The sequence below is a fragment of the Porites lutea genome, chromosome 3, assembly GCF_958299795.1.
Source record: "Porites lutea chromosome 3, jaPorLute2.1, whole genome shotgun sequence".
Classification (NCBI taxonomy): domain Eukaryota; kingdom Metazoa; phylum Cnidaria; class Anthozoa; order Scleractinia; family Poritidae; genus Porites; species Porites lutea.
Genome location: NC_133203.1, coordinates 27463011 through 27489758, shown reverse-complemented (window position 1 = coordinate 27489758; position 26748 = coordinate 27463011). Strand labels below are relative to the sequence as shown.

Here is a 26748-nt window from a genome sequence, read left to right as displayed (position 1 = left end):
CTTTTTACATTCTTGCGCAGTGGTTTGCCCAAATGTTTGGGAAGATCGCTTATAGAAGGGTAAATTCATTTATCAATACTAAATATTAGGTAGTTTCAAGACATATTAAAAAGGGATAAGCCTCACTTCAAGTTGACGTGCCTTTGCTTAATCTCGGTCAGCATTCGGAAGTCAGCCAAGCGTGGTCATTGCACGCGTGTTGAACAAGAATGCTGTATAATGACAGACTAGAAACAATAGACAACTACCAAAGCACAAACTCAGCAAAAACGCTAAAAATCTTCAATGTTTACTCAAGTTTGGGCTTATAGAAGACAATGTCACAGTTTTTCAATGACCATGAAATTCAGAGTCCGGGTAGTTAGTTAATCAATTGTGGCCCGGAAAAAATTTGAAGGAAAAAAAACTACGAATTTTTAAGAAAATGCTTTTTTCGTGAGAAGGACTCTTAAACGCTGACAAACGTCAACAAATAGCGAAAACTATAATTTCTATATGTTTGCTTTGCTCGAAATCGCGCGCATTTACAAGGCCCTAAAGCGTTTTGCTGACTTGGAAGGACCCATCTGTTATAACGATGTCCAAAATAAAGGGATGAATCTCATAGTTTATTAGATATAATCGTGTAAAGTTTGCTTATCATTTTCGCATAAATTGTGACCTAAATTTGGAAACCGCTGAATTTCTCGAAATGGGTCTTTGCGATTTTGGTGAAACTCTGTTCAGCGTAAAGCACTAATGCGCACTATGTGTAGCCGAGAGATTTTCACGAAAAAATGCCGGCAACAGCAGATTTTCGACTCAGACCTCAAAGGGGCGTGGCATTATAACCACGTGACATTTACTCCGCTCGCCAAAAATTTTATGTTATATTGTAGATTGATCTATATGTTATCCGTCCTATGTGTTAGACTTACGATTAAAGTAAAGGTGGGGATACCAGAGAGCTTCAAAGTAGGATGGTACCCCCCCTCCCCCCCAAAAAAAAAACTGGGTCGAGTCACCTTAAGCTCCCCATTTTTTAGACTACGTGTAGTCCCCATTTTTCCTCAGGGATATTAGGGACTTTAAGATCCGAGACGCGACGTCTGTAAGACGCGACCGGAAGTAAATTTCCAAAGAGGAGACATGTTGCGCATGCTCACGCCGTCGTCCTGGTGTCACCAAGTCGCGTCGAGAACGTGGATTTTGCGAGTTTGACGTTCTGTACAAAACGTGAGTATATTTGTTCCTGTGCTTAAATTAAATGATGATATATTCCTCTAAACATGTAAAATCAGCACTCTACAATCATTGGACGTAATTTCTGGCGACATTTTAGATCGCAGAGATGAAAGGATTTTGATTATTTTCAAATTTCTTTCAGGTGTACGAAGCTTATAAAATGGCAGCGCCTTCGAATTCGATTTCGAGCAAGGCTTGCAAGTAAGTCACGAGCTAAAACTGCAAATAGTGAACGCAGGAGTCTTCTGGATTCTCTTCTCTTCTCTTGTACCGTTGCAGTTCTCGATTTATTGCGTTCATCTGCCGCTAAAAGCCAATTTTAATCTGTATTATTTAATTTAATTTTATTAAACTGCGTGTGTTTTTATGCTTCCCTTTAGTTCAGTAATGTTTTGGACACATGATCATGAAGCCATTCTATGCAGAGAAGTCGTCAATGTAAATCCCTACACAACTAAGAAAGGGTCAACACAAAGAAGCAGTATGTGGGAAAAAATAGCGGACACCTTGAACAAATGCAATGTGCCGAAATTCAGGGTTGATAAGCGATCAGTCCGAGACCACGTGGGAATCCTTGTTTACAAGCATAAGAAGAAACTTCTAGCGGAGGAAAAAGCAACTGGTATAACTCCCGATGAGCCAACGGAACTAGAAAATCTATTGGATATAATCATCGCGTTGGAGGAAAGTGGCGAAGCGGAATTACAGGAAACACAGAGAAAACAGCTGGCAAAAAACTTCAATAAGATCGGGCTAAAGCGGAAGATGTTAGACTTAAAGCGATGGAGAAGCTGTCTGAGACGAATAAAAGAGGTTCATTAGCGGATGAAAGCGATGACAAACCGAAGCGTCAACGAAGAAGTGGAGGTGATGCTATCGAACAAAGCACAAACAAAGCATTTGTTGGACTTTCTTAAATGATGCCATTGCTATTTCTGCGAAAGAATTGCCGAAGAATACGTGAAGAATCACACTGATAAAGAGCGGTTTGCAGCCGCGTCGTCTTGCATCGCGACGGGGATCTTAACTTTACTTTTCGCGCGCAAACGACGGCGTTCTAGTTCCAGTCCTTAATCAGCCACCGCGTTCTAGAAGTCGTGGGAAACGCGCGCGGGAGTGAAAATCACCCCACGCGAGAAAGGCGATACGCGGCGGGACGCTCGCGTTTCGCTCGCTCTACTGTCCCTGAGGAAAAAGGGGGACCTACTCGTAGTCTACCCATTTTTACAAGAAGGGTTTTGCAGGTGGGCTCGTTTTGAAACTAAGTGAGATTAGAAATCGAAAGTGGCCGATTGTCTTAGCCGTCCGTGAAGCCCTCCATCGAACACATCAGAGGTGTTTTCACTTATCTTTTTGATCGCCTGGATACACTTTGAGATGACTCGTGCGATGGAGACCATTAAAACGATAGCACGGAAGCCAAGCTTCATAATTTGTCTTCAAAGAGAAATCAGTAGGCGACACTACAAGTTGATCATTTTTATTTTATATGTTAACATATTTTAAACTGGGCGATGCCATTTAATTTCTTTACCATTAAATTATAAACGCTGTTATTTTTTCATCTGGTATATACAATTTTTTACATGCAGCATAATAATATTTACGACCGACAATTTAAACTAACAATCTTAGGACGGAAAAATATCTTCTACTTCCTAAATACTCAGTCGAATAGACTTCGGAGAAAGGTGGGGCATTTCAAGTTACCATACACGACCTTCAAAATCAATAACATTAGAGAATTTTAAAAGTTTCCGTCAATTAAACGATACAAAGAGCGCGGGCTACTGCCGGGTTTGAACCGTTTGATTGACGGAAATCTATTCCAAACAGCGTTGATTTCGAAGGTCGAGTACCAGTGTAAAACGTGGTAAATTAGCCAAGACACAGTTTCTGCATGTTAAAATATTCAAGCAAAATTTAAAGTTTGTTGTTTGTAATCATATCCATGTTTGGCTCAATTTCGAAATAACTTTAAAAGTTACAACCTAATGAATAAAAAAATATCGTGACAGACCTACTCTTTTAGGCGTTTAAAGTTCCATATATTAAAGACAACATTAACATTACAAATTTGGCAATTCCCTTCAGTCGATTAAGATTTATAAGTTCATGGAAAATTCAGTATTCCCTTGCGCTTGGCATTATTTCAAAATAAGAAGAGAGAGAGAGAGTCGAGTGCAGTAAGAAGACCCACCGAAACCAGCCGAGGAAGTCGTCATTTAGGCTGTCACGAATCATACTCTGTGCAAAATAAGCGGCACATATCTGAAGAGAGCAATTCAAACGGACACTTTAGGAAAGTTACGTGACGATGTCTGGAAGTCATAATCATCCAATAAGAAATCCACACTCCGAGTATCGCTATCAGACATATCTGCTAAAACCAAGTCACTTCCGACTGACACGTTATCCAAATCATCCGAGTCAGCGGTAATATCTGCAGAGAGCTCCAAGTTCCTATAGGGGACCCTAAGGGGGACGTGAGGTTCCACCGTTTGACTGTTTGCCACAGTAATTTTCTCCATGTGTCTCTCTGTTGGCTTTTTCTTGACTGAAAACAAATAAATAATAAATAAATAAATGATCAATCAATCACTTAATGACGGTTTAGAGGTAGCACATCCACACAGTAGTTCTTTGTATAGCATTCCAGATTGAATAGACTTTTTTAGCTTGTATCTTTTGTTTTCTTATTTCAGACCACGTGATGGTACCCTAGAGAACTGTTTCCGATACACGTGCATCCACGCGCATATGTATGCATATTTTGTGACAAAAGGCAAATTCCTGGAGGTCTGAATTGGAAAAAAAACCAAAACGTACAGGCTAAAATCAGGCTAAATAACATGTTTTAAACGCATCTCAGCCCCTTAGCCGCAAGAAACGTATAACATCTTTGATATGATAAACTTTTTGTACGAAAATATTCGGAATTCTAACACAATTGTGGCTAAATTTATGGGGGGCAAATAAGGCGCATTATGCAGTTAGTACGCAGCTCTTAAAACCCTCTAACAGTTCATCGGTTCTCCAAAACACGCAGCTCCATTGTTTTCGTGATAGAGTCACTATTATATCTCTATGTCTATTGTTTTCACAGCCAATACTGTGAGACCTTGTAAAGAGCTGCGTGGCGTGGAAGTGGAGTATTGGAATTTGAAAATATTGGTTTTTATGGAGGGCGAAACCGGAGTACCGAAACAAAACCTGTCAGAGCAAGAATGAGAAGCAGCCCGTTTCTTACCTGGATCAATATCACACCGCCAGATATCAAGAGTTCTTGCCATATCAGCCTGAACACGCGTCTTGCCTCCAAGCACCAACAAACAGGCGAATGGTCGAGTCAAACTTTTCCTTAAATCCGTGGGGATAATAGTGGAATCCACATTTAAAAATTCATGGCTTTGGACGCGGCCTTTTGTGGCCCGAAAATCTCCCCAAGAGGGCAGATTCTGGGCTCTATTGCCCGCGTGTGTCGAGTTGTCGGGCTCGTTTCCGTTCAGAGAGTCATCCGACAAAGTCATGCCTCGAGAATTCTCGTAAACTTGAGTGCCAAACATGGATGCAGGTCGATTTTGGTTGCGTTTAGCATCGCGAGACTTTACTGTAGAATTGGATGAAGGCGCTGTTGAATCAAGTGAGTCCAACGATGCTGCAGATCTCTCCCATCGGGTGACGGGTTCGCGCCAGGATTCCCCCGTAGAGTCCCCATGAGTGGTCAGTCGACTGTCCAGACTCTCCTCCTTCAGAAAGCCAGACGGCATGGGAGTACAGGGTGGGGCGGAGTGGGACGTCGATGGTCGCACAGATATTAGAAACGCGGAAGACGTTACTACCCCCATGGAAAAACAGCTACGGACGGGTGGAGATATCCGACCCCTGGGGCGAACAGTTGTCCACGTGCGATTCCCTGAAAGACGTTACAATACGTAGGTTGGTTTCAGCCGAACAAATCAATTTAAGTAACCTACATCCAAGACAATGAAAGGGCTATTTGAAAAATGTACTCGGAAATGCTTTGATATTCGCGACTACAGCGATTTAACAACTTTACGTTGACAGACTCGAACTAACTTGTTCCTCTTTGTCCCTCGGTACATTTGAAACCAAAATGCATTTTTCGGCCTATTTGAGTTTCAAGTCTTGATCGGTTCACTGCATTGTCTGTTTGTTTTTATTTGCCAAAGGACTTCATGGGTCTTCCGTAATCCAATGAAACCGCGTTCTATCGAGGGATAGCAATTTTTCATACCTAGATCAAGCCGCCACATTGAATTTTGCAGAACGCCGTCAGCTGTCTCCCCTCCAAATATTAACATCCCGTCTCCAACCTATAAACACACGGAAATGACACTCACTATTGGAAAAAATCAATCAAAAAGCACAACTCAAGTAGGAGGGTAACCAGAGGATATCCGGCAAGCATCAACCAAACATGGACCGCTGTACTGCTCCAAAAACTTCGGGTATATTTAGGTAAAATAATCTCAGTCCCCTCGTTTGATTTGATGGGCCGTTATACTGGCTCCAACTCATGATTCCACAGGTGCTCGTTATTTTAAGTCCCCGTTATTTTAAACGTTAAAACATTTTCGTCCACCATCGTGTTGGAAGAGACCCTCTCTACACTGTATTTAAAATGTACAACACGCAGGAAAAGGTTAATGTGGGATCACTGACTTTGTTCGACGTGTGATCAAACATTATTTGCAAAAGAAAATATTTGATCGTTTATCCTAGGCTTTAGATAGTGACCTCGAAATCAGCCGATCCTAGGAAAAGTGAAGCCGCTTTTTCTTTCGGGCACATTAGATAGCTTGACCTGCCATTGGTCGAAGGCAAAAATTATGCAAGAACACACCATTCTCAACTACAACGCAAGTAAACTAATTTCTCCTAGAGTTTAACTGTTTAGTATATAAAATGGTGGCAGATCAGTATATCATTACATTAACTGCTTAGTATGAGAGATCAGATTACTTCACTCCTTACCTTGATTGCAGAATGACCAAACAGGCCCGGCGGACCACCTCGACTCTTAATTCTCGACCACGAGTGAGAAACTATGAAAGAAACAAAACTGAGAGCTTCGCTGGGGAACCCTTAAATATTAGTTACTTAGAGTTAAGCATTTTTTCTCTTCCCCGGTTTTTTCAACTTTTGACACGGGTTATTTAGGGAAAATCTGTCGATACCACTGGAAAGAACACATTAAACATCGGTTGACAAAAGCATCACTTGCAGGGTGAGACCACAGGGTGAGAACATCTTCCACTCACCCCGCCCTCCCCTCTCCCCCCCCCCCCCAATTTGTCGTCTTCAAGAGAACAGCCAGCGAAGAACTGCTTCAACGTGTAAATCTCAAATCTAGAACTCGCTTTTCCTTCGTTCTTCCTTTCAGGTTTGTGCGTTTTTCGGAGCCTTGATCGGTCAGATTGCTTCACGTCAACGTGCGTCACGGGCGAATAATTTTTCAATTGATTGTGAGCTCATGTCCATTTTTTAAAGAGGAATTCAGTTCACTTTCTGATTAGGGCAGAAGTTAAATTACTTGAGAAAGACATTTCTTAAAAGAATCACCGAGAGCTTCAGTTTTGGCCTCGGCTAAATCTATATATTATCCCCGAGATATATTTCTAGGCGAATCACCTGATATGACACTCAGGATGCTACTTCTTGCAGAATCCATACAAATCGCTTTCAGTCACCAGTACGATCAAGAGGGTGACGTTTATGCACTTTCATTTATCAGTTAGTTTTGTTATTTCGTATGTTTTTAAAACCTGTCTACCTTACCCAGTCCCATTACTACTGGTACTTACCAAAGCTCCATCTCCACAGATCGTTCTTGGTCTGTAGACCTTCCAAGCCTCCATACACCCACATGCCAGCTGCTCCCACGGCCGCTGAATGACTGTACCGCGGGCTTGGCCCTTCGCCTTTCCACTTTAGTCTGACCCACTTTGAAGTATCTGCAAAAAAGTTTAAAAAAAAAGTCTTAAAAGTAATGTCAAATTGAGTCTTTGCCAAAATCGTATTTGCTCTCTCGTAAACCTTAAGGGAATGTAACGCAGGTACGTGAAAATATTATTATTAGCAGAAAATCACATTAAAAAAAAAAAAAAAAAAAAAAAAAAAAAAACAGCTGAATTTGCCTTTTCGTAAGAAAATACTGTCACCACAATCACAGCACCACTGGGTGAGAAGAACCCATCCATGGTTCGGATTTTTTTGTTGAATTATGAGTCGAGACAGCCCACCAAACCTCTTAGCATGCTTAGTGCACTCTCGAAAATTGTGGTCAGTAGATAGGAAACAATGGAAACCGACTCACCAAGTTCATACTGCCAGAGTTCGTTGGTTGCACCTCTCATGTCGATATACCCACCAAATACAAACATAGAACCCTCATGGTGAACAGCAGTGTGAGATCGACGCGTTCCTGGGCCCTAGGGAGTTATAAAAGAGAAAACAGAGATGAAAAGAAAAGCTACAGTGAAAAGTGGATTTTAGGAAGATGTTTGCCCTGCCTGATGTATCATTGTGAAAAGCTTTTTCCAGTATTCGCGATTACTTTGCCCTTCATAAGTAGTGTGACAGACTGAAAAACAATTTTACTAAAGGCTCGCTAAAAAAATGTGATTTTTCATGCACTTTTTCCTGCCATTTCAAATTGCGCGTGTAACCTAGCGGTGATTTCATGGCGATGTTTGAGGCGAAAGTGCCTTTGCTTTCTAAACTACTTATAGTGAATTTTTACTCGACTTATCCCCAGTCAGCGATTTTCTGCGCAAGAATTATCAGAAAACTGGGAGCTGCCCCGATGAGCCTTTACAACGCAGGCGCCCGTAGGATAAAGTTTGAATAATGGTAACAAAACTGCCAGGAAATCACCGCACCAGCAGGGCTAAGATCGCCCTTTAACAGGCCTTTTTGGCACTCAGCTGAAAATCAATCTAATCTTACCCAGGATTTTGCGGCTTGTTTTCTCCACACCCGCGAACCTAAGAAGAAAAAAAGGAGTCTGTATCAGAAATGAAAAAGAACGCAGGTGAAGAATAATCTCAAAGGAAAACACAACGCACTTACGAAAATTAAAAGTCCATAACGGCGTCTCGTTCGTGGCTGTAAATTCGCCGCCGAACACGTACATATTACCCTGTAATAATTGAGGAAAAAGAAAAAAACAAAAACAAAAAAAGACTTAGTAGGTACCTCAAATGAAAGTATTTAGAGTAGTGAAATCCTTTGCATCACAAAGAAACAACACTGAACGAGCTAAAATAATGAATTTCATGTAGACATCATTTCGCACCCCAAGGAAATTAGAAGGACATCGCACCTCATAGCCTTTAACATGGTGCTATTTTTCTTTTTTGATTTTGCACAATAGGGATTTAAACTGTTAATTGAAATTACTACCTTGTATGGAACGGCGGTGTGTTCCTGTAGCGAAGGCGGTTTGAAGTCGCCTTCTACAACAACCTCACTCCAAGTGTTAGTGGCTGTAAAGCAAAAGGATCAAAAAACACTGAGAACATAGAGAGCTGTCGAGCGGCCCAAAATATTAAGAATGGGTAAACAACACTGCAAATACTACACTGAAAATTAAAAAGATCTGTTTCAGCCCCAAAGTGACAATTCAGCCCTGCAGGCCAAAGTCTGATTCAGCCCTTCCTGGAGCCATTTGAGCACAATTCAGGCCAAAAGAGCTCAACCAAAAGGCTATTCCAGCCCACGGTAGGGCCTATTTCAGCTCTGGTACCAATCAGCCCTAGCTAATTAGACTGTATTGGCCCTAATTTAAGGGAGCCAAATTAGGACTGTATTTTACTCACCGAAACGGCCCTATTTTGGGGGCTAAAACAGATCTTTCTGATTCACAGTGTAAAGTAGGCACGGATGGACAATATTGAAGAAGATTTAAAAGGATTTCAAAAACAAAATGCCTTGTATGCCAGCTGGAGCCAGACACACTTCCCTTAAATCAGGTTAGTTAAAACATGCACAAACTGGAGGGGATGACAAGTAGAAAGGAAAAAAACGCGTTCAAAAACAAATTATAGCTACTACCACAGGGTATTCAAACAAGTCAACCTCTCACCTATTTCATATCTCCAGAAGTCTTTGAGCGTTCCTCTGGTTCCTCGCCCTCCATACACGAAGACCTCTCCTCCCCAGACACAAACCGAGTGCCTACTGCGTGCGCACGGCATGCCTAGGCTCGCCGGAAAGACTGGGCTCCATAGGTAATCTGCGTCTCCGTAGCTTCCGCTGAATGCAGGTTCTATAAAACACGACAAGCAAATAATATCGCCAGTAGCACAAGTAAGGGGTTTCCAACGAAAATAATATTAACAGAAGCTGTTAACATGTAAGGAAAAAACAAGAGCAAAAGCGATGAGTAGCCTTGTTGACGTGGCAAGTGCAATAATTAGAGTCACCATTAAACAATCGATCGCTTTGGTGCCACCTTTCCTTCTCGCTTTTGTATAAACGAGTTAGATTCTGTTTTGTTCAGTTTACAGATCTCAAAATACGTCAAAACATGGTAAGAACGTCAGTGAACTCTCTTTGGCCACTTTTTAGTTCGTGCCACATTTTGACGCTCAAAACAAAGGTAAGAAAATTTGCCAACGAAAGATCTGTTCCTCGCGCCTCTAAACTTGGAGACATTTGCGTCCGCAATAACCACTCCCCAGCAATAATATTTCCTAGTTTAATTAGGCCTGAAGATCAATGAGGAGGGTGCGACAGGACTCACCATTGGCTGTCTGATCCGTTTGAGATTCTTGCTGTAAGCCATCAACCCACGTTTGGCTTAACAACTCTGTGCGTCTGAAAAAAAAGGGGGGTGGGATAAGGAAAGATATAAAATAAAGTCAACCCCAATGGACACGAACACTATAATGTAACTGGCACAAGGTGTCTATGCTGGAGATATTATCTGCCTAGAGAGAGGGTCCTCAATAGGTTTTTCGGAACTCGGGATTTCCTTTATTTGAAGCTCGGGATTCGGGATTTGAAAGCAAAATCGGGACGAGATTTGGGATTGAAAGTACGCTAGGGAGGTGGGATGCCAAAAATAACCCTCAGGATTAAGAGATTGCATGAAATTTTGGGTCGGGATTATGGGATTGAAGAACCCTATTGGGAACCCTCTCGAGAAGTACTTACATACTTTAACTACAAAGACATTTAAAGACGTTTAAAAGATAAACTTAAACAGTATGACTTAATTTAAAGAAGAATCTCAATTGTACCAGAGCTTGATAAGGGGGGGAAGGGTCTCGTAAAAAGAGAAATGTTAGGCTTTGGCTATTCCTAGTTAAAAATGACTGAAAAAATTAAGGGACTGATTTTAGGGGTCCGCTTTACGGCGATAGAGAGGGGACTGTAATTCTGATCAAGTCTAAAAATGTACTGAGGGTGTGCCAGAAAAGATGCCTGTAACTCACCGTGTTCCTTGTTTTGTTGATGTGACAATGGTAGGTGATCTGTGGCTTTCTCGAAGACGATCATACTGTCAAAACAACGAAAACAAATAATGAAGGATTTAACATCACGTTCTTTTCCGAAGTTATAGAGCAATCTTTCCGCTGCCTTCCAAATTGGTCAACTGGCGAGACAATACAACCTCTTAAGGGACCGTGTAAGTTTTGTAACAGAATTTGCACGGTTCCGTGTAAACAGTTTATACAGGTAAAACATTCGTCCGTCCATTTAAACATTTGTCCAGACCGGTGGAATCGGAGTTTTAGGGCCTGTTTACATGGAGGTGGGGGACCCCAGGTATAGGTGAAGTAACATGTGACGGGTCGCCCCACCTATCATGTAAACGTGATCAAATTAAAATGACAGATTATATGGACAGGCAGGTTACCCCACCTAAGCGGGATACCTCACCTACCTGGGGTCCCCTACCTCCAAGTAAACAGGCCCTTAATAAGCAAAACAACTTTGCACGTGCATCATGCGTTTTTTATGCATTTCTTTGCCATCAATTGCACGACTTCAACGTGAAAATGCCTAATTCCACGTGCCATGTAGGACGAAAACAACGGACGACAAAATTTTCTCTCTTTTTGAACTTGGATATGCCTCTCCAAGAGATTTCGCCTACAATTGGCAAAGTAGATGAGTTGGAATAATAACAATCAAGATAAAAAGAACGCGAATTCACTTTTTGAGTGACGTTTTTGTTTTCCCTGACGTTGGCGTTCACGGATCTTAAGGTCCTTTAGGCGTTATAGCGTAATGCTTTTATAGGGGCCCTTTACATGGAGGGAGGAAGATCCTAGTACCGGGAAGATCAGAGGAGGCGGATCAACTTTACGTTGGGTTTACATGCAGAAATTTTGGTCCGTGTGGTGCACAAATATAGAATGTTTGAGAAGGAATTAAAAATGGCGGGCGACAAAAAAAACATACAATTTGGGCCCTTCTGCTCTCTTTACTGGCGTTAACAACTACCTTTCAGCAGAATTATCACAGTAATCACACAATTATCGAGGTAACGCCAAACGAAATGGTCGGCCATTAGCCACTGAACGACCCGCCGCTATTTTTGTCTGGTTTGTCCCTAGTACTACGATCTTTTTAGCAAAGGCAGTTTACATGGTGCTAGGATCTTCGTAGTAGTAGGATCTTCCTACCTGTCAGCTAGGAAGATCCTAGTACTAGGAAGATCCCAGCTCTAGGAATAAGGCACAGCCCTTTGCATGTAAACCGAATACAGAAAATATATGGCGCTAGGATGATCCGCCCTCTTGGATCTTCCTGGTACTAGGATCTTCCCACCTCCATGTAAACAGCCCCTTACCTTGCTAAATTCTTTGTCCTGAATACTTGTGTGCTTGAATACCGAGTCCAGTATGAGAGGGTGTTTCCTCATCCAGCTCACGAACTCCGCCTTGGTTAGTTTTCCATTCTGCAGATCGAAACGGACAGTAAACGATCAGTCAGTGGAAAAAATTTAGGAAAATGTTCATTAAAATATAGAGGTGGAGGAAAGGAGGGCTAAAATTTGGAATAATTTACCACAGGATTTGAAAACATTGAAAACGTTTGGCTATCTGTAAATATCGAGAATTCGCCGTCAAAACTGAAATTTCGAAATAATTCATTGTAAGTCAGAAAGAACCCTTCGGTGAAACATTTTCGAAAATCACAATCAAAGTATCCAAAGAATTTTCATTTTCGAGAAAACTGCCAAAAAGTGAAATGCTGCCTACGTCATTATAGTTGCCAGACCAAAACCTTTTGAATTATACCATTTTCAAAGCCCTCGGGGAAGAAAGGCGGTCCAAGGAAACAAGTTCATCTTTGGCAGGTAAGTAAGGAATTCCAGTTGCAATAACATTTGGTAAAAATATTGCAAGATAATGCATTCTTTACTCGGTGAAAAATCGCCCGAAGATTCCTATCTTCAGCACTTTCATGGTGAAATTTTGCGAAACTATGACGGAAAAAATCACGGCTTGGTACATGGAATTTTAGAAGAATTATTGTCCCTCAGAAAAGCCCTGAGAGGGCGAGGGTGAGAGGGAGAGGGAGAGGGGAGAACCCTAGCCCTCCTTCTCACATCTCTTTGCGCCATCCCCGCACGCAACACAGTCTGAACGCCTGGAACAAACTTGTCTATTGATAAACATGTGCATGGTCATAACTATGCCCGCGGTACCAACCGCACGGCTATAAGGTCTCGGTTCAAAACTAATATCTTAGCAACGTGCAACGACTGCATGTTCAACAAAGAACTTGATCGATTCACGCAGAGTTTTTCTTGGGTACGCCAAAATCGAACAAGTAAAAGCCAGGCTCTGGCGGCAGGGTGTAAAGAAGTAGGAACTGTACGAAACGGGGGATCACTGGGATTTTGAGAATTGTTTGTACACCCTAATATAAAGGTACCCCGCAAGGACACTTCCGACTCAGTGTTATTGGAAACATTTTTACGTAATTCACGGGGTTCGTACCCTTTTTTGAACAAAAAATTCAAGGGCCTTTCGAGGAATTTCAAGTGGACACATTTCCCATTTTTCAACGATTTCATTCAATGTTAAAAAAGCCTTGAGTATGTGTCTTTCTTTTAGCTCTTTTACAATGTGACCAATTTTGTCCTGAAGGTCTTTCAGTGTTTGCTTCTTGTAGGCACTTGAGAATCTGGATTGGATAAATTTAGTACTTAAATTCAAAGACTTTCCAGCACCGATTGCAATTTTAAAATTCAAGGACTTTCAAGATGCTTGCCAGCCCTATTCAACGTTACCATCTACTGACACAGAATTTGTTGGAAGAGTCAGAAGATCCTGGTATAGACATAGTCAAGAGATGATGAACAGCTAATTATTGCTATCCTGTAAAAAATGAGATACAGACACGAGCTGGCGGTCAGGCGAAATAGAACTGGATAAACTGACGCAGATAGACGAAAACTTTGTCACAAAAAACATTTTAAAAAATTCAGATAGAAAGAGTACCACCAAAATAAATTCAAAGTTGTTCTCTCTTGCAAGGAAACATTGCGAGACGCAGGAATAGGCCAAGTAAAAACCATAGACTAAAGACAGACTAAACAGATTATTACTAAGTTTTTTTGTTGTTGTTTTGTTTTTTCTTTCTTTCTAAGACGAAATCCCACCAAGGGACACTTCTAATTGAAACGTCATAATATTTCCCTATTCATAATCACTCTACGTATGACTTACGGGGGACAAGCATGATTATCACCTGCAAGTGACGTGGGTATCTTACTTAAATAAGATTATTTATCATATATATTTGATGCGCATTTTATTCGGCACAGTATTCGTATGGTTGTACAATTTATTTCAATCTCACAATTACTTTCCTTTATTACTGGTACCAGGCTTTTATTTTATCAAACTTAGCGAACCTAGTCTTTGAGAAGAAATACTGCTTTTGTTTCTCGTTGGAAAATTGATAAAAATAGATCATCATTACGTTCACCTAATTTTGCAACAAATTTGCGATGGATGAATACAGCTCTCTGCCAGATGTCAAGATGACTCTACTGTCAGAGTGGTACTTAATTTATAATATACGAGTATAACTGCGTACAGCAGCCGTTTCTATTACATTTAATGTTTTGTTTTTAAATTCACAAGGAATAACGAAATTAACGTCGATTGTTGACGGTTTCGGAAATCAAATGAAAATAGGTATAAGCAACAGAACCTTATAATCGTGAAAGAAGCGGAATTTTCGTCGATTAATATTAATTAATACAAGCATTTAAAGAGCTACCGTTAAGCGTTTGCCTTAGGATTTAGACTTCGGGCAACAAAACTAATTTGAGTTGCTTTAGTTGAATACCGCACAAGTATATAAAGAGACTCAACAGCTCGTCCTAAACATTAGCCTATAGCAAATTAACAAGCACGAACTACACATGTGTAGAATGAAGACACTTTGAAGGTTTTTAAAATTTCATCACCAAGCTTAAAAGCAAAAAAAACAACGATAACAGACCTATAGACAAGATTCGAATTGGCAGTAAATTTGGATGGAATTATCACTAGGATTTTAGCGCCAAAATAATTTCATTTTAGCATTTGTGCCATGGCTATAAATTAACACCGAGGAAGGCGGCCGGTGAATATTAACTCTGAAGCGGCAAAACTATGCTTACGTTTGAATGAAACCTCACTGGGAATACCTGCAACAATCTTGTAAGACCTTGGTTCCTTTTCGAAGAAAGCAATCCGAAATTAGCGGCGGGTAATCTTTATGGTTTCGTGATAAACTTGCGCAAGCTACGTACGTAAAAGGCCAGTGGAGTCAGCATAAAAGGAAATGCAAATGATGTCATGAATTTGAATATATAATAATTCAAAAAACATATCCGTTGAATCGGTTGCACAATATAGAATACAAAAGCGTGATGTACGAACAAAAGCGAATTTATTGACATTCTGTCGGCTCTTGACAGAGCTATGGGACTGGATTGTTCAGTAGGCTTACATTATTAACAACAACAACCTATAAAACAAACATTGGAATTTATAAGGTCACGATATTTTTTTCCATAAAGTTCACGTAAATAAAATCGAATAGAGAGCTGAAATTTGAAATGTTATGTAATAGTGTTTGAAAACGAAGAGAAACAAAAAGTTCTGTACCAAAGAAATAATGGTATTGGTTTCTATTAAATGCCCTCACTATGAGATTTTTGGTAAAGACCAAGAAACAGTACCACAGAACAGAAAAGTTGCTCAAACTTTGTTAAATATCCATCTGATTGTGGCCGGGATTGAACAAAGACAAAAGGAAATAATCTTGAAATATTCTGATTTAACGAATGCTTAAATTGCTATCTCCATTGACTGGAAAATATTTTATTACAGCCACAAAACTCGACTTATAAAGAAAGCATCATTAAGTTTCACAGTGAACGATATACGCTTAGGAGGAAGAGTAGTTTCAAGCTTTTTTTTTTCGTTTGCTAAAGTCGTTACAGGGTGTCCAGTGCCATGGATGTTCAAAAAAATCGGTAAAAGAAAACTTTGTATTAAAAAATAGCAGAAAAAAATAGGAAAATCCATAGTACTCTCGCCGACAAAGATAGGCTCCTTGCACCCCATCAGAGTTATAATAAAGGCTACGAGTCCTGAGCTTCTACGTTCGCAAGGTTTAGATCGACTTTCGCGGCTTAGAAGGAGTGATCAGTATTTAAACGTTTAGTTTATTGGCTCAGTTACGCTGTAATCAGAATGATATGCTTGATTAAGGTGATCATATGCAAATTCCCTTCAAGTTAGTTGGCGGCAAATTTTTGAAAAGCTTCGAAGAATGAAATTTCTTAGGATAGAAATTTCTTACGATTGTGTTGTTATTAAAGGATATCGAACTAGAACTAAAAAGTCCTATGGAAAGCTTTCCGTCCATCAATCTGCAGTCGGTAGCTGGTTGAGAATATGCTTGTTTCAATCAAAAGACCGCATAGTTTTACATGTAATTACAGAACCATGCTTTCCGCGGTGTACGCAAAATGACACTAATCTATTTGGTATCAGATTATAAGTGTGTCATGGTTAAGTTCTAAGAAGAACGTAACACTCTGCTTAGCTATGATTGCAAGACCGGTTTCGCAATCAAAATATTAGATCCTTCGTCAGTTGCTTAGGAACAGCTGTTAACAAGGGCTCACCAAGAGAGCTAGTGCCGTGAACGAAACCTGAGTCTGTTCTTTTCGTGAAGCATCCAGAATCTAGTTAGAGATTGTTTTTTTTAAACAAGAAGCTGATTGGATAATTTATCTGACCTGTGTTGTGAGAGGACAGCTTGATCCTGTTTTCAGTTTCAAAGATGAACATAAAAGCGAGCAAGACTTCAAAATAAAATATAACATGTACAGATACTGAAATGCAGTTTCAGTGGGCTATGCACAATATTATTCAATAGTCATGAGGACTAAATTGTATAACCCTACATACAATACATGTAGGTGCACTAGAGAATCATACAAAAAGTAACAACATAAAAAAGTTGTTAACAGATATCAAAAAGGCAATAGAGGTCATGGAAACAACAAATGTAACTACTAGTTATAGCTATCGCTAAGTGCCAACGGGCAAAGATTTTACCTGTTGGATTTGTTTAGTCAGAACTGTCATCAAATACAGTAAGTGATGGATAATAGACTGAAGTTAATTCGATTGCATTGGAAATAGTGCAAACTTAAAGCAAGGGGCACACATACACCAACCCACGGCTGGGCCAGTACCTCACGCATGCGCACAACCATATCACGCGGGCAGTGGCAGCCACAGACAGCTGTTTCGCCCTTATTGGGGTCCACTAGCGTGGCAAAGCCATTGGGTTGATGAACGGGGAAAACCCGCGTCTCAAAAGCCCCTTACTACCGATGTGAGTGCAAAGCAGTCTATCAAGCGCCAGCTCCACACATGTGGGGGCTGTTGGCTGGGAACCACACGGCAGTTCTACCACGACATGCGCAGGGAAGGTGGATCACGAGTTACTTGTAAATTAGTCAGCATTAGATCCCATCGGCAGTAGCCCCTTCCTCCCTTTATGAAATTTACACAGGGTAAGTGCCTTCAATTTGAAAGGAAAAAAAAAATTGATACCAATGACAGTAGGATTCGAACCTATACGACTCAAATGGTTCAGTATACCGCGCTAACCACTAGACCACTGAGGATTTGCTGGACGAAAGAGAAACAATTTAAGTACATATAGCATCAACCCCAACCCCAACCCCAAAAAAAGAACCTAACCAGTTTCCAAACAGTGCTTAAACCTAATCAGTGGAGGCAGTTTAGAGTGGTTTTCGTTTGAGTGTCGTAAAACCAAAACCAAAGTAATTACTCTGGCCAATCACATAGGACACAGACAATACATTGAACCAATCAAAACTCGAAGTAATTACATGTGGCTGACGCAAAGCGCGGGAAAATGCATGCGAACGCGTCACAATTGGCTTTGGTTTTACTTCTGATTGGATGAAAAGGTGGCGCGAATCTTTTTAGCCAATCGCATCGTGTAGAAAGTGCAAAACCAATTACTTTTCGACACTCAAATGAAAACCGCTCTAACCCTTTAAGTCCCTCCTCACAACAGATGGGGTGCTGATGGCTGGGAACAGCACGGCATTTCTACCACGACATGAGCGGGGAAGGCGGGTCATGGGTTCGGTGTATGTGTGCCCCGTGCTTTAATTTGTCTTTTGAAAATAGTGAACTAAACTGTTCTACTGCGTAAAGAATTTGAAATCCTGGCTTTACAAAGCAAATTTTTCGAGATATCGAAGTTCGTGTTTTTGTCCCAAGTTGCGCACAAGTCATTTTGCGTAAAACTGAATTTACTGGTCTTTGACTTATAATCAAACATAAAATCCTCGAAAAATCATATTACAGGCCGCGAATATTCAACGTAGAGACTTATATTTGGTCTCTTTTTAAAGCTAAAAACTTTATGGTGCACCAATGAGCTATGAAGCCTTCCGAATTATTTTGCTTCAAAGACCCAAAAAATTTCGCTGCGTTACTATTTTTCTTAGCGGCATGCAATAAAAAATTCCAGCGGGCAAATGCGACAGATATCGCGTAGGATGGAAATGATCCACCCGACGATTGGTTGAAGACGGGATGAGCACGGGACTCACAAACACGCACACGGCTCGTGCATGGATTCTCTGATCTGTATCACGTGTTCGCTCGAAAACAATGCATTCTCTCTCCTACATTACGTCAGCCTTACATTACTCTGTGTTGCATCGATTCGAGACTTTTTCTGCCCCTGGAAAAATCACCCACGGCTCTTCAGGCTGCCGCCTCGCCACCTCGCGTCTTCGCGAGGCTGCTCGTTGGCAATTATTTTTGCTAATATAAGAGCATCAAAGTCGACATACTACTTGCTTTATGATAAAGCTCACTCTAAAACACACACAACTATAATTCCATTTTCAATTTTGTTACAAATTTTATAGGCTTCACAAGCTAAAAAATAGGAAAAATTCTAAGGAGGTTTTAGTTAAAAAATAGGAGAAAATAGAAATAGGCTAAAAATATAGGAAAAAATAGGAACTGGACACCCTGTTGTTATAATTCTTACTATACTTGCAATTTTTGTTATACACTTGTGCAAGCAGTTTTAAACTTTGTCATGTTAAAATTGCTAACGAAATTTCCTAGCAAATTTTTGCTACAGCCTGCAATCCTAGTTGAATTTGTAATTCACGCTACATTTGCGATTTTTTCTATTCTGCAAGCAGTCTCCCTTAAACTCATTTTTGCTAAAATTGCTACCGACATTTGCTTGCACACAGTCATTTAACTTCAATCGCAATTCCTTCATATAATAATACTTTTTTAACATATCAAATACCTAGCTGACTTAGAAAACACAAGTTTCAAAAACTTCAAAAGATAAGGCATTTAAAAAGCTTTCTAAGATGACTGAAGGCAAATGCTGAAATAGGCTCTTTCAGCCGCGGGAAAGTCACTTGAAGTCCTCGCAAGGGATACTGATATTCTCTGTTTGACGGTTTTACGCTGAGTGAATCATAGAAAAAATACGGTTTATTTCTTTAATGATTTATGGTCAAAGACGTCCTCTCCTTGCGTTTAACGAGTAAAATGTTTGGCTGTTATACGTTTTAACCATATTTTGAGACGCTCTGAGAAATGAGCAAATTATGTTTCTTAATAACTAAAACTACCATGGACTGAAAAGAAAGGCGGGAAACTGGCCTCTAGATACAGAGGTTCCACAGATGGAAGCAGCTGAATTGCTAAATGAAAATCTGATTTCTTGAATTTCAACAGTTTGTTGGCCTATTTCTCCAAACCAAGATATCGGGCCATTTACACGAGATATTATCTCATATGTTCTGTTTGTCTCAAGACAAACTGGGTTATCGAACTCAACATCAAAGCCATAATACACGCAAGCATGTGTGTCATCTTTTTCTGAAATGTAGGATCCTAATTGTTCTGCAAGAGAAATGCCAGTTTTTGCATCTTTCACTTCTAATGAAACAGTGTACTCGCCACCGTCACGGCCAAAATGCTGTACTCCATGTAACCTGACAGGTTTGTTGACAGTTATATTAAGAGCACTAAGACGAACGCCACTATGGCCCCTGGGATCATCTGAGATCAGTCCAGGGCTTCTAAGAATTGCAAATCTATGACATCGATGGAATCTATGACATCTAGGGGAATGCATGAATGTTAGAGGAGATTTTAAATCTATCTCATTGTAGTGCTTAATCATGTCACAAATCTCTGTTTCAGTCAAAATGTCACAATCCAAAACAACTGAAGCAAACTCCTTCTCTGGTATCAATGAAAAACGTATCGCTTTCACAATCTCTTCTCCAAGAATCTCTCTTTTGACCTTCCTCCTAGGAGTCTTCCCTTGCCTTTCTTGTTCTTTAGTGGCCCAGCGATCCACAGCTTTGAACAAATCCACTTCTTTTACTTTTAAAATTTCCCTTTTCACGACAGACGCAACGATTGATCGCTCAAGCGTGAGAAATTCATCCGACATTAGAGCTTTCTGGGTGTGCTTCTCAATTACTCCCCAGCACTGATTTTCCAAATCTTTTTCCTCATATTTCTGAGCTTGCGGCAGAATCGAGAAGACATTCGACGCTTCTAAATGTTTCAGGAGATATTCAGTGCATTTATCAGCCAGTGAGGGTACCATGTATTTTTTCGCCAAGTAGAGAACCTGCATCACATTACTTCCGCTTAGCTTCACATCATCGCTGTACAAGTAACGAAACAACTCTAACAGACTCTCATAATCACAGTCAGGCAGTTGAACAGTGCCTGCAGTCTCCGCCATTTCACCATAGAACATAGCAAAGAACACAGGACTACTGATCGCAAGAACAAACTTGTGGGCTGGAATACTCTTCTGACTCTTCCGTCTTTCACTTTCGTTCAGCGACGCAGGGACTACGAACTTAACATCGCTTAACAATTCGTTATTGAATATAAATTTGGTTCTCTCGCTGATAGTTGGCCGTTTCGTCTGCCAGTTATCATCAAAGGTAGCCATTTTGATTACCACGTAGCTTTAAGAAACTTTTTAAAATAATTCAGTTACGACGTCTCTTTCCTCTCAGAATCAATCTAGTAACTGAGTCTGCGCGGGATTGCACGACCCACAGGCTAACCATTCTTTCTTTGCGTTTTCAACAGAGCAAAATGCAAAAATGCCTTCAAAATGTTCTTTAAATTGTCTATGAGATTAATGGAGGCTTTAACCTCTACAATATTTTCCATCTTGACAAGTATTCTATAGAACTGGCTAAACGTAACTGCAAGTGTAATATGAGGTACAATCTCGTATTACTCAAGGTGACAATTCTAAGTACGAGTGAACCAAGAATTTCGCTGTAGCAAAGGTCAGTTTTTTTTAAATTTTTTACACTATAGCCAATTTACTTTACCAAATCAAGGGCTGTTTACACTTGGAGGCACCGTGGCCGAGTGGTTACAGTGCTGGACTTGTTATCCAGAAGCCTCGAGTTCAACTCTAGCCCTGACCGCTAGCGGCTGGATTTTGTCCTTGGTAGTCCCGAGTTCAAAAATAGCCAACTGGATCGCCACCTAGCAGTTGGGATTCTTAAACTTGTTGTTTTCCATTTGACTTATTTGTTTCATTAGCCCTGAAAAGCCCCATAAGGAGAGAGGATCATTTTGTATTTATCATAATTGTGTTAGTCTTATAATTAACATCTGAAGAATTAAGAAACTTTAGCCTGGGAATTACCAAATATTGGCGGACTTTTTCGACTCCGGTTTGAATTAAAGAGTAAGATATTACGGTAACCATGGGTCTAGTGAATGAGGTAATAACCTTTATGGTTAACAGTTGTTAGTGCTAAGCGGCGACGGCAACGAAAACGGCCAAAAAATATCAATAGGTCTCATTGGCAAAAAAATCTTAGAACGTGTAGCAAACTTCTTTGTACATTTCTTTGTTGCTGTTTTGTACCACTAGAACGCAAAACTTCCTAGCTGCACGCTCTTGAGAAGAAATGTTGTATGTGTTCCTGTTCACTTTATTTTTCACTGCCGCTCATTTTCACCTTGCTGGGCGCTAGCATTTCTCATTTTCTAACCGCCGCCTATCTCCTCCGCAGAGGCTCCCGCTGGGTATCCCTTTAAAAAAGGCAATAATATAGGCCTCTGCGGAGGAGAGAGCACCACCGCTAAAAGATAACATTTTCATGTTCCTTTTCCAAACGAAATTGGTCTCCTTTGTTTTTTATCTCTCGCTCTAGCTCTTTCTCTGTTATCCTCGTCAATGTAGGCATTGACGACAAATTTAGTGGAAAGAATGACTCGGCTTTTTTGTTGTTTATATATTTTCTCTCTAAAAGTCCAGGTGGCCATACCATTTACCGCTGAAACGCGCGGGTGCTTGAAATGCAAAATTTTTCCCCAGCTTACATGAAGGGGTGGACGCACACAGTATGGACGATTTTGTCAGGACTAAAATTTCTTGGATACATGGATAACCAAATAGGCTCCTTCAGCTACCAGAAGTCCTTACAAGTGATATCGGTATTCTCTGTTTGACACTGTGTGGTTCCTGGAAAAATGTTTACAGTCGACTTTAAATATTTATGTTAACGAAGAAATGTTTGGCTTTTTATGGCAACGGTTATCCACACTTTGATACCCTCTGGGAGATCAGCAAATTAGGTTTTCTTAGGGATCAAAACTACATTGGACTGAATAGAAATGCAGGAAGCTGGCCTCTGTACACATTAGTCCCATTCGTCGACACCTCTGAGTTGCTAAATGAAAATCAGGTGTCTTGAAACTCGACGTCTGGTTTACCACTTTCTCCATAGCAAGATCTCGGGCCTTTCATACGAGATAAAATCTCATACGTTCTGTCTGTCTCAAGAGAGACTGGGAGATCAGACTTAAAAAATCAAAGCCATAATAAGTAAATGTGTCATCTGTTTCTGAAAAGTATGATCTTGATTGTTGTACAAGAGAAGAGCCAGTTTTTGCATCTTATCTCATGAAACTGAGTGTACTGCCTCCGTCATTGCCAAAAAGCTGTACTCCATGCAACATGACAGGTTCGTTGGCAGTTATTTCAAGAGCACTAGGAAAAGAGCTAATGTTGTTCCAGGGATCATCGGAGGTTCTAGAGAATTCTATTACTGCAAAGCTGGAACATCGATGCAAACTTCTACGGGAATGCATGAATGCTAAAGGAGATTCTAAAGCAGCGCCATTATCATCATTGAAGTATAGTCTACTTCAGTTAATCATGTCACAAATCTCTGTTTTACTGAGAATGGCACAATCCAAAACAACTAAAGCAAATTCCTTCTGCAATATCAATGAAAACCGTATTGCTTTCACATTATCTCCTCCAAGAATCTTTCTTTTGACCTCGCCATCAGGAGTTAGCCCTTGCGGCCTTTTAAGTTCTTTAGTGGCCCAGCGATCCACAGCTTTGGATAAATCCAATTTTTAATTTCAATGCGTACCTCTTCACGACAGACTCAACAATTGATCTCTTAAGCTTGAGAAGTTCATCCGACATTAGAGCTTGCTCACTGTGCCACTCCCCAGCACCGTTTTTCCAAATCTTCATTCTCAAATTTATGGGCTTGCGGCAGAATGGAGAACACAGTCGACGCTTCTAAACGTCCCCGTTGATACAGTGCACGTGTCAATCAAAGGGGGGACCACGTATTTCTTTGCCACGTAGAGAACTTGCATGACATTACTTCCGCTCAGCTTCACATCATCGCTGTACAAGAAACGAAACACCTCCAGCAGACTCTCATAATCACAGTCAGGCAGTTGAACTGTGCCTGCAGTCTCCGCCATTTCACCACAGAACATGGCACAAAACACAGGACTGCTGATGGCAAGAAAAACCTTGTGGGCTGAAATGTTCTTCTGACTCTTCCGGATAAATTTGGTTCTCTCGTTGGGCGTTCTGCCAGTTATCATCAAATGCAGCCATTCTGATTACCAAGTAGCTTTAAGTTTAAACGTCAACACAACTCACGAACTTCCTTTCCTCTCAAGCAACAAATTTGATAATGCTTCTGAGTCTGCCCGAGATTGCACGAAACACAGGGTACCCATACTTTTTTAGTTTCGAGGTTTCAATTTAAAGGAAAATGTAGACAAGCCTTCAAAATTTTGTTTAATATATTCCTTTGTTAATAGAGGCTTCAAAATCTATAATAAATTTCAATTTTAAATAGTATTTTCTACGGCTGAATGACTGAAGGAAACTGAACGCCGCCCATGAGTGCCGGTCTGCGGATCGGAGCGTGAGACTGCATGAAGTTAAAACCCCGGGCGGGCAGTACCACAGAACAGAAAAGTTGCTCGACCTTCGCTAATACCCATCTGATTGTGTCTGGGATTGAAAAAAAAAAAAAAAAAAGACAAAAGACAAAACGAAGAAACCTTAAAGTATACTGATTTAACGAATGCACAAATTGATATCGCCATTCACCGGAAAATCTTTTTATTGCCGCCACAAAATTCACCTTTTTAAGAGAGCATTATTAAGATTGACGGTGAGCGATATACATTTACACATTCTTTCCTTAGGAGGGAGAGTAGTTTAAAGTTTTTTTTTTTCTTTTTCTTTTGTTTCGTTTGTCTGTTATCTTTACTATACTTGTAGTTTTTGTTATACACTTGTGCAAGGAGCCTGCAATTCTAGTTGAATGTGTCATTCTTGCTACATTTGGGATTTTTTTTCTTTTCTACAAGCTGTTCCGCTTTATTAATACACTTTTTTTGCAAAACTTGCTACCGAGGATTGCGAGTACATAGTCAATTAACTTCAATTGCAATGCAATAGCCTAAATCGTAATGATATTATTTAAAGTATAGAGTCCACGCCTGACGTGAAAAAAAAAAAAAGTTTTCAAAAGGTGGGGCCTTTTCAAAAGCTTTCCAAGATGACTAGAGGTAAAAACTAAAATAGGCTGCATCAGCCGCGGGACAAGTCCGTGAAATCCTTACAAGCGATATCGATATTCTCTGTTTGACTGTTGACACTAAGTGAAACAGAAAATTACGGTTAATTTCTCGACAGATTTAAGGTCAAAGACGTCCTCTCTTTGCGTTTAACGAGTAAAATGTTTGGTTGTTTCACGGCTAACGGTTAACCATATCTTGATACTTCCTAGGAAATCAGCGAATTATGTTTCTTAAGAACTAAAACTACATTGTACTGAAAAGAAAGGCAGGAAACTGGCCTCGAGATACATCAGTCCCACCTCTGGAAGCCGCTGAATAGCTAAATGAAAATATGATTTCTTGAGACTGAACAATTTTTCGGCCTAGTTTTCCAAAGCAAGATATCGGACCATTTACACGAGATATTATCTCATATGTTCTGTCTGTCTGAAGGCAAACTGGGTTATCGAACTCAACATCAAAGCCATAATACATATAAGCATATGTGTCCACTTTTTCTGAAAAGTAGGATCCTAGTTGCTGTACAAGAGAAAAGCCAGTATTTGCATCTTTTACTTGTAATGAAGCAGTGTACTCGCCACCCTCACGGCCAAAATGCTGTACTCCATGTAACCGGACAGGTTTGTTCACAGTTAATTTAAGAGCATTAGGGAGAGTGTCAATGTTGCTCCAGGGACCCATTGGAGTTTGAGGGATTTCTATGTGTGCAAATCTGTAACATCGATGCAAACTTCTGGGGAAACGCTTGAATACTAAAGGAGATTTTAGGTCGCCGTCATTGTAGTACTTAATCATGTCACAAATCTCTATTTCAGTGAGAATGTCACAATCCAAAACAACTGAAGCAAATTCCTTCTGTGATATCAGTGAAAACCGTATTGCTTTTACAATCTCCTCTCCAAGAATCTTTCTTTTGGTCTTCCTACTAGGAGTCTTCTCTTGCCTTTCTTGTTCTTTAGTGGCCCAGCGATCCACAGCTTTGAACAAATCCACCTCTTTTACTTTTAATATTTCTCTTTTCACGACAGACTCAACGACTGATCGCTCAAGCGTGAGAAATTCATCCGACATTAGAGCTTTCTGGGTGTGCTTCTCAATTACTCCCCAGCACCGATTTTCCAAATCTTTACACTCAAATTTCTGGGCCTGCGGCAAAATGGAGAACACATTCGACGCTTCTAAATGTTTCCGGAGATACTCAGTGCATTTATCAGCCAGTGAGGGTACCATGTATTTCTTTGCCAAGTAGAGGACTTGCAACACATTACTTCCGCTTAACTTCACATCATCGCTGTACAAGTAACGAAACAGCTCCAACAGGCTCTCATAATCACAGTCAGGCAGTTGAACAGTGCCTGCAGTCTCTGCCATTTCACCATAGAACATGGCAAAGAACACAGGACTGCTGATCGCAAGAACAAACTTGTGGGCTGGAATACTCTTCTGATACTTCCGGCTTTCACGTTCGTTCAGCGACGCAGGAACTACGAACTCAACATCGCTTAACAAGTCGTTATTGAATATAAATTTGGTTCTCTCGCTGATAGTTGGGAGTTTGGTCTGCCAGTTATCATTAAAGGTAGCCATTTTGATTACCACGTAGCTTTAAGAAACTTTAAAACAATCCAGTCACGACTTCTCTTTCCTCTCAGAATCGATACTGCTGAGTCTGCGCGGGATTGCACGACTCACAGGCTAACCACAAGAGAGAATGAGCTGCTAACCATGCTTTCTTTGCGTTTTCAACGGAGCAAAATGCAAAAATATCTCCAAAATGCTCTTTTAAATATTTATGAGATTAATGGAGGTTTCAACCTCTACAATATATTCCATCTTTACAAGTATTCTATAGAACTGGCTGAACATAACTGCAAGTGTAAGATGAGATACAATCTCGTATTACTCAAGGTGACAATTCTTAGTACGAGTGAACCAAGGATTTCGCTGTTAGTAGCTGCGGTCACCTTCTTTTTTATTTTTTATTTTTTACACTATAGCCAATTTATTTTACCAAATCAAGGGCTATTTACACTTGGAG

The 26748-nt window shown here is 40.4% G+C and overlaps 3 protein-coding genes across 3 annotated transcripts in view; all 3 read right to left on the bottom strand.

The window, feature by feature from the left end:
- Window positions 1-2690: 2690 nt before the first annotated feature.
- The window catches only part of LOC140930838 (uncharacterized), a 38518-nt gene continuing 14460 nt past the window's right edge, over window positions 2691-26748 (bottom strand). Inside the window, exons 9-21 of the mRNA XM_073380547.1 lie at window positions 12053-12160; window positions 10689-10753; window positions 9995-10068; window positions 9335-9517; window positions 8653-8735; window positions 8320-8389; window positions 8197-8234; window positions 7565-7679; window positions 7053-7202; window positions 6223-6293; window positions 5483-5561; window positions 4475-5140; window positions 2691-3781 (exon numbers count right to left, since the gene is read on the bottom strand). Coding sequence (XP_073236648.1) covers window positions 3510-3781; window positions 4475-5140; window positions 5483-5561; window positions 6223-6293; window positions 7053-7202; window positions 7565-7679; window positions 8197-8234; window positions 8320-8389; window positions 8653-8735; window positions 9335-9517; window positions 9995-10068; window positions 10689-10753; window positions 12053-12160 — 1974 coding nt within the window. The 3' untranslated portion in view covers window positions 2691-3509. The remainder of the gene's footprint in view (window positions 3782-4474; window positions 5141-5482; window positions 5562-6222; window positions 6294-7052; window positions 7203-7564; window positions 7680-8196; window positions 8235-8319; window positions 8390-8652; window positions 8736-9334; window positions 9518-9994; window positions 10069-10688; window positions 10754-12052; window positions 12161-26748) is intronic.
- Window positions 19314-21067, bottom strand: LOC140929556 (BTB/POZ domain-containing protein 6-B-like). The gene has a single exon (XM_073379310.1). The coding sequence runs from the start codon at window positions 20782-20784 to the stop codon at window positions 19432-19434; it is 1353 nt and encodes a 450-aa protein (XP_073235411.1). The 5' UTR covers window positions 20785-21067; the 3' UTR covers window positions 19314-19431.
- On the bottom strand, window positions 24811-26297 carry LOC140929555 (BTB/POZ domain-containing protein 6-B-like). Its single transcript, XM_073379309.1, has one exon. The coding sequence runs from the start codon at window positions 26295-26297 to the stop codon at window positions 24954-24956; it is 1344 nt and encodes a 447-aa protein (XP_073235410.1). The 3' UTR covers window positions 24811-24953.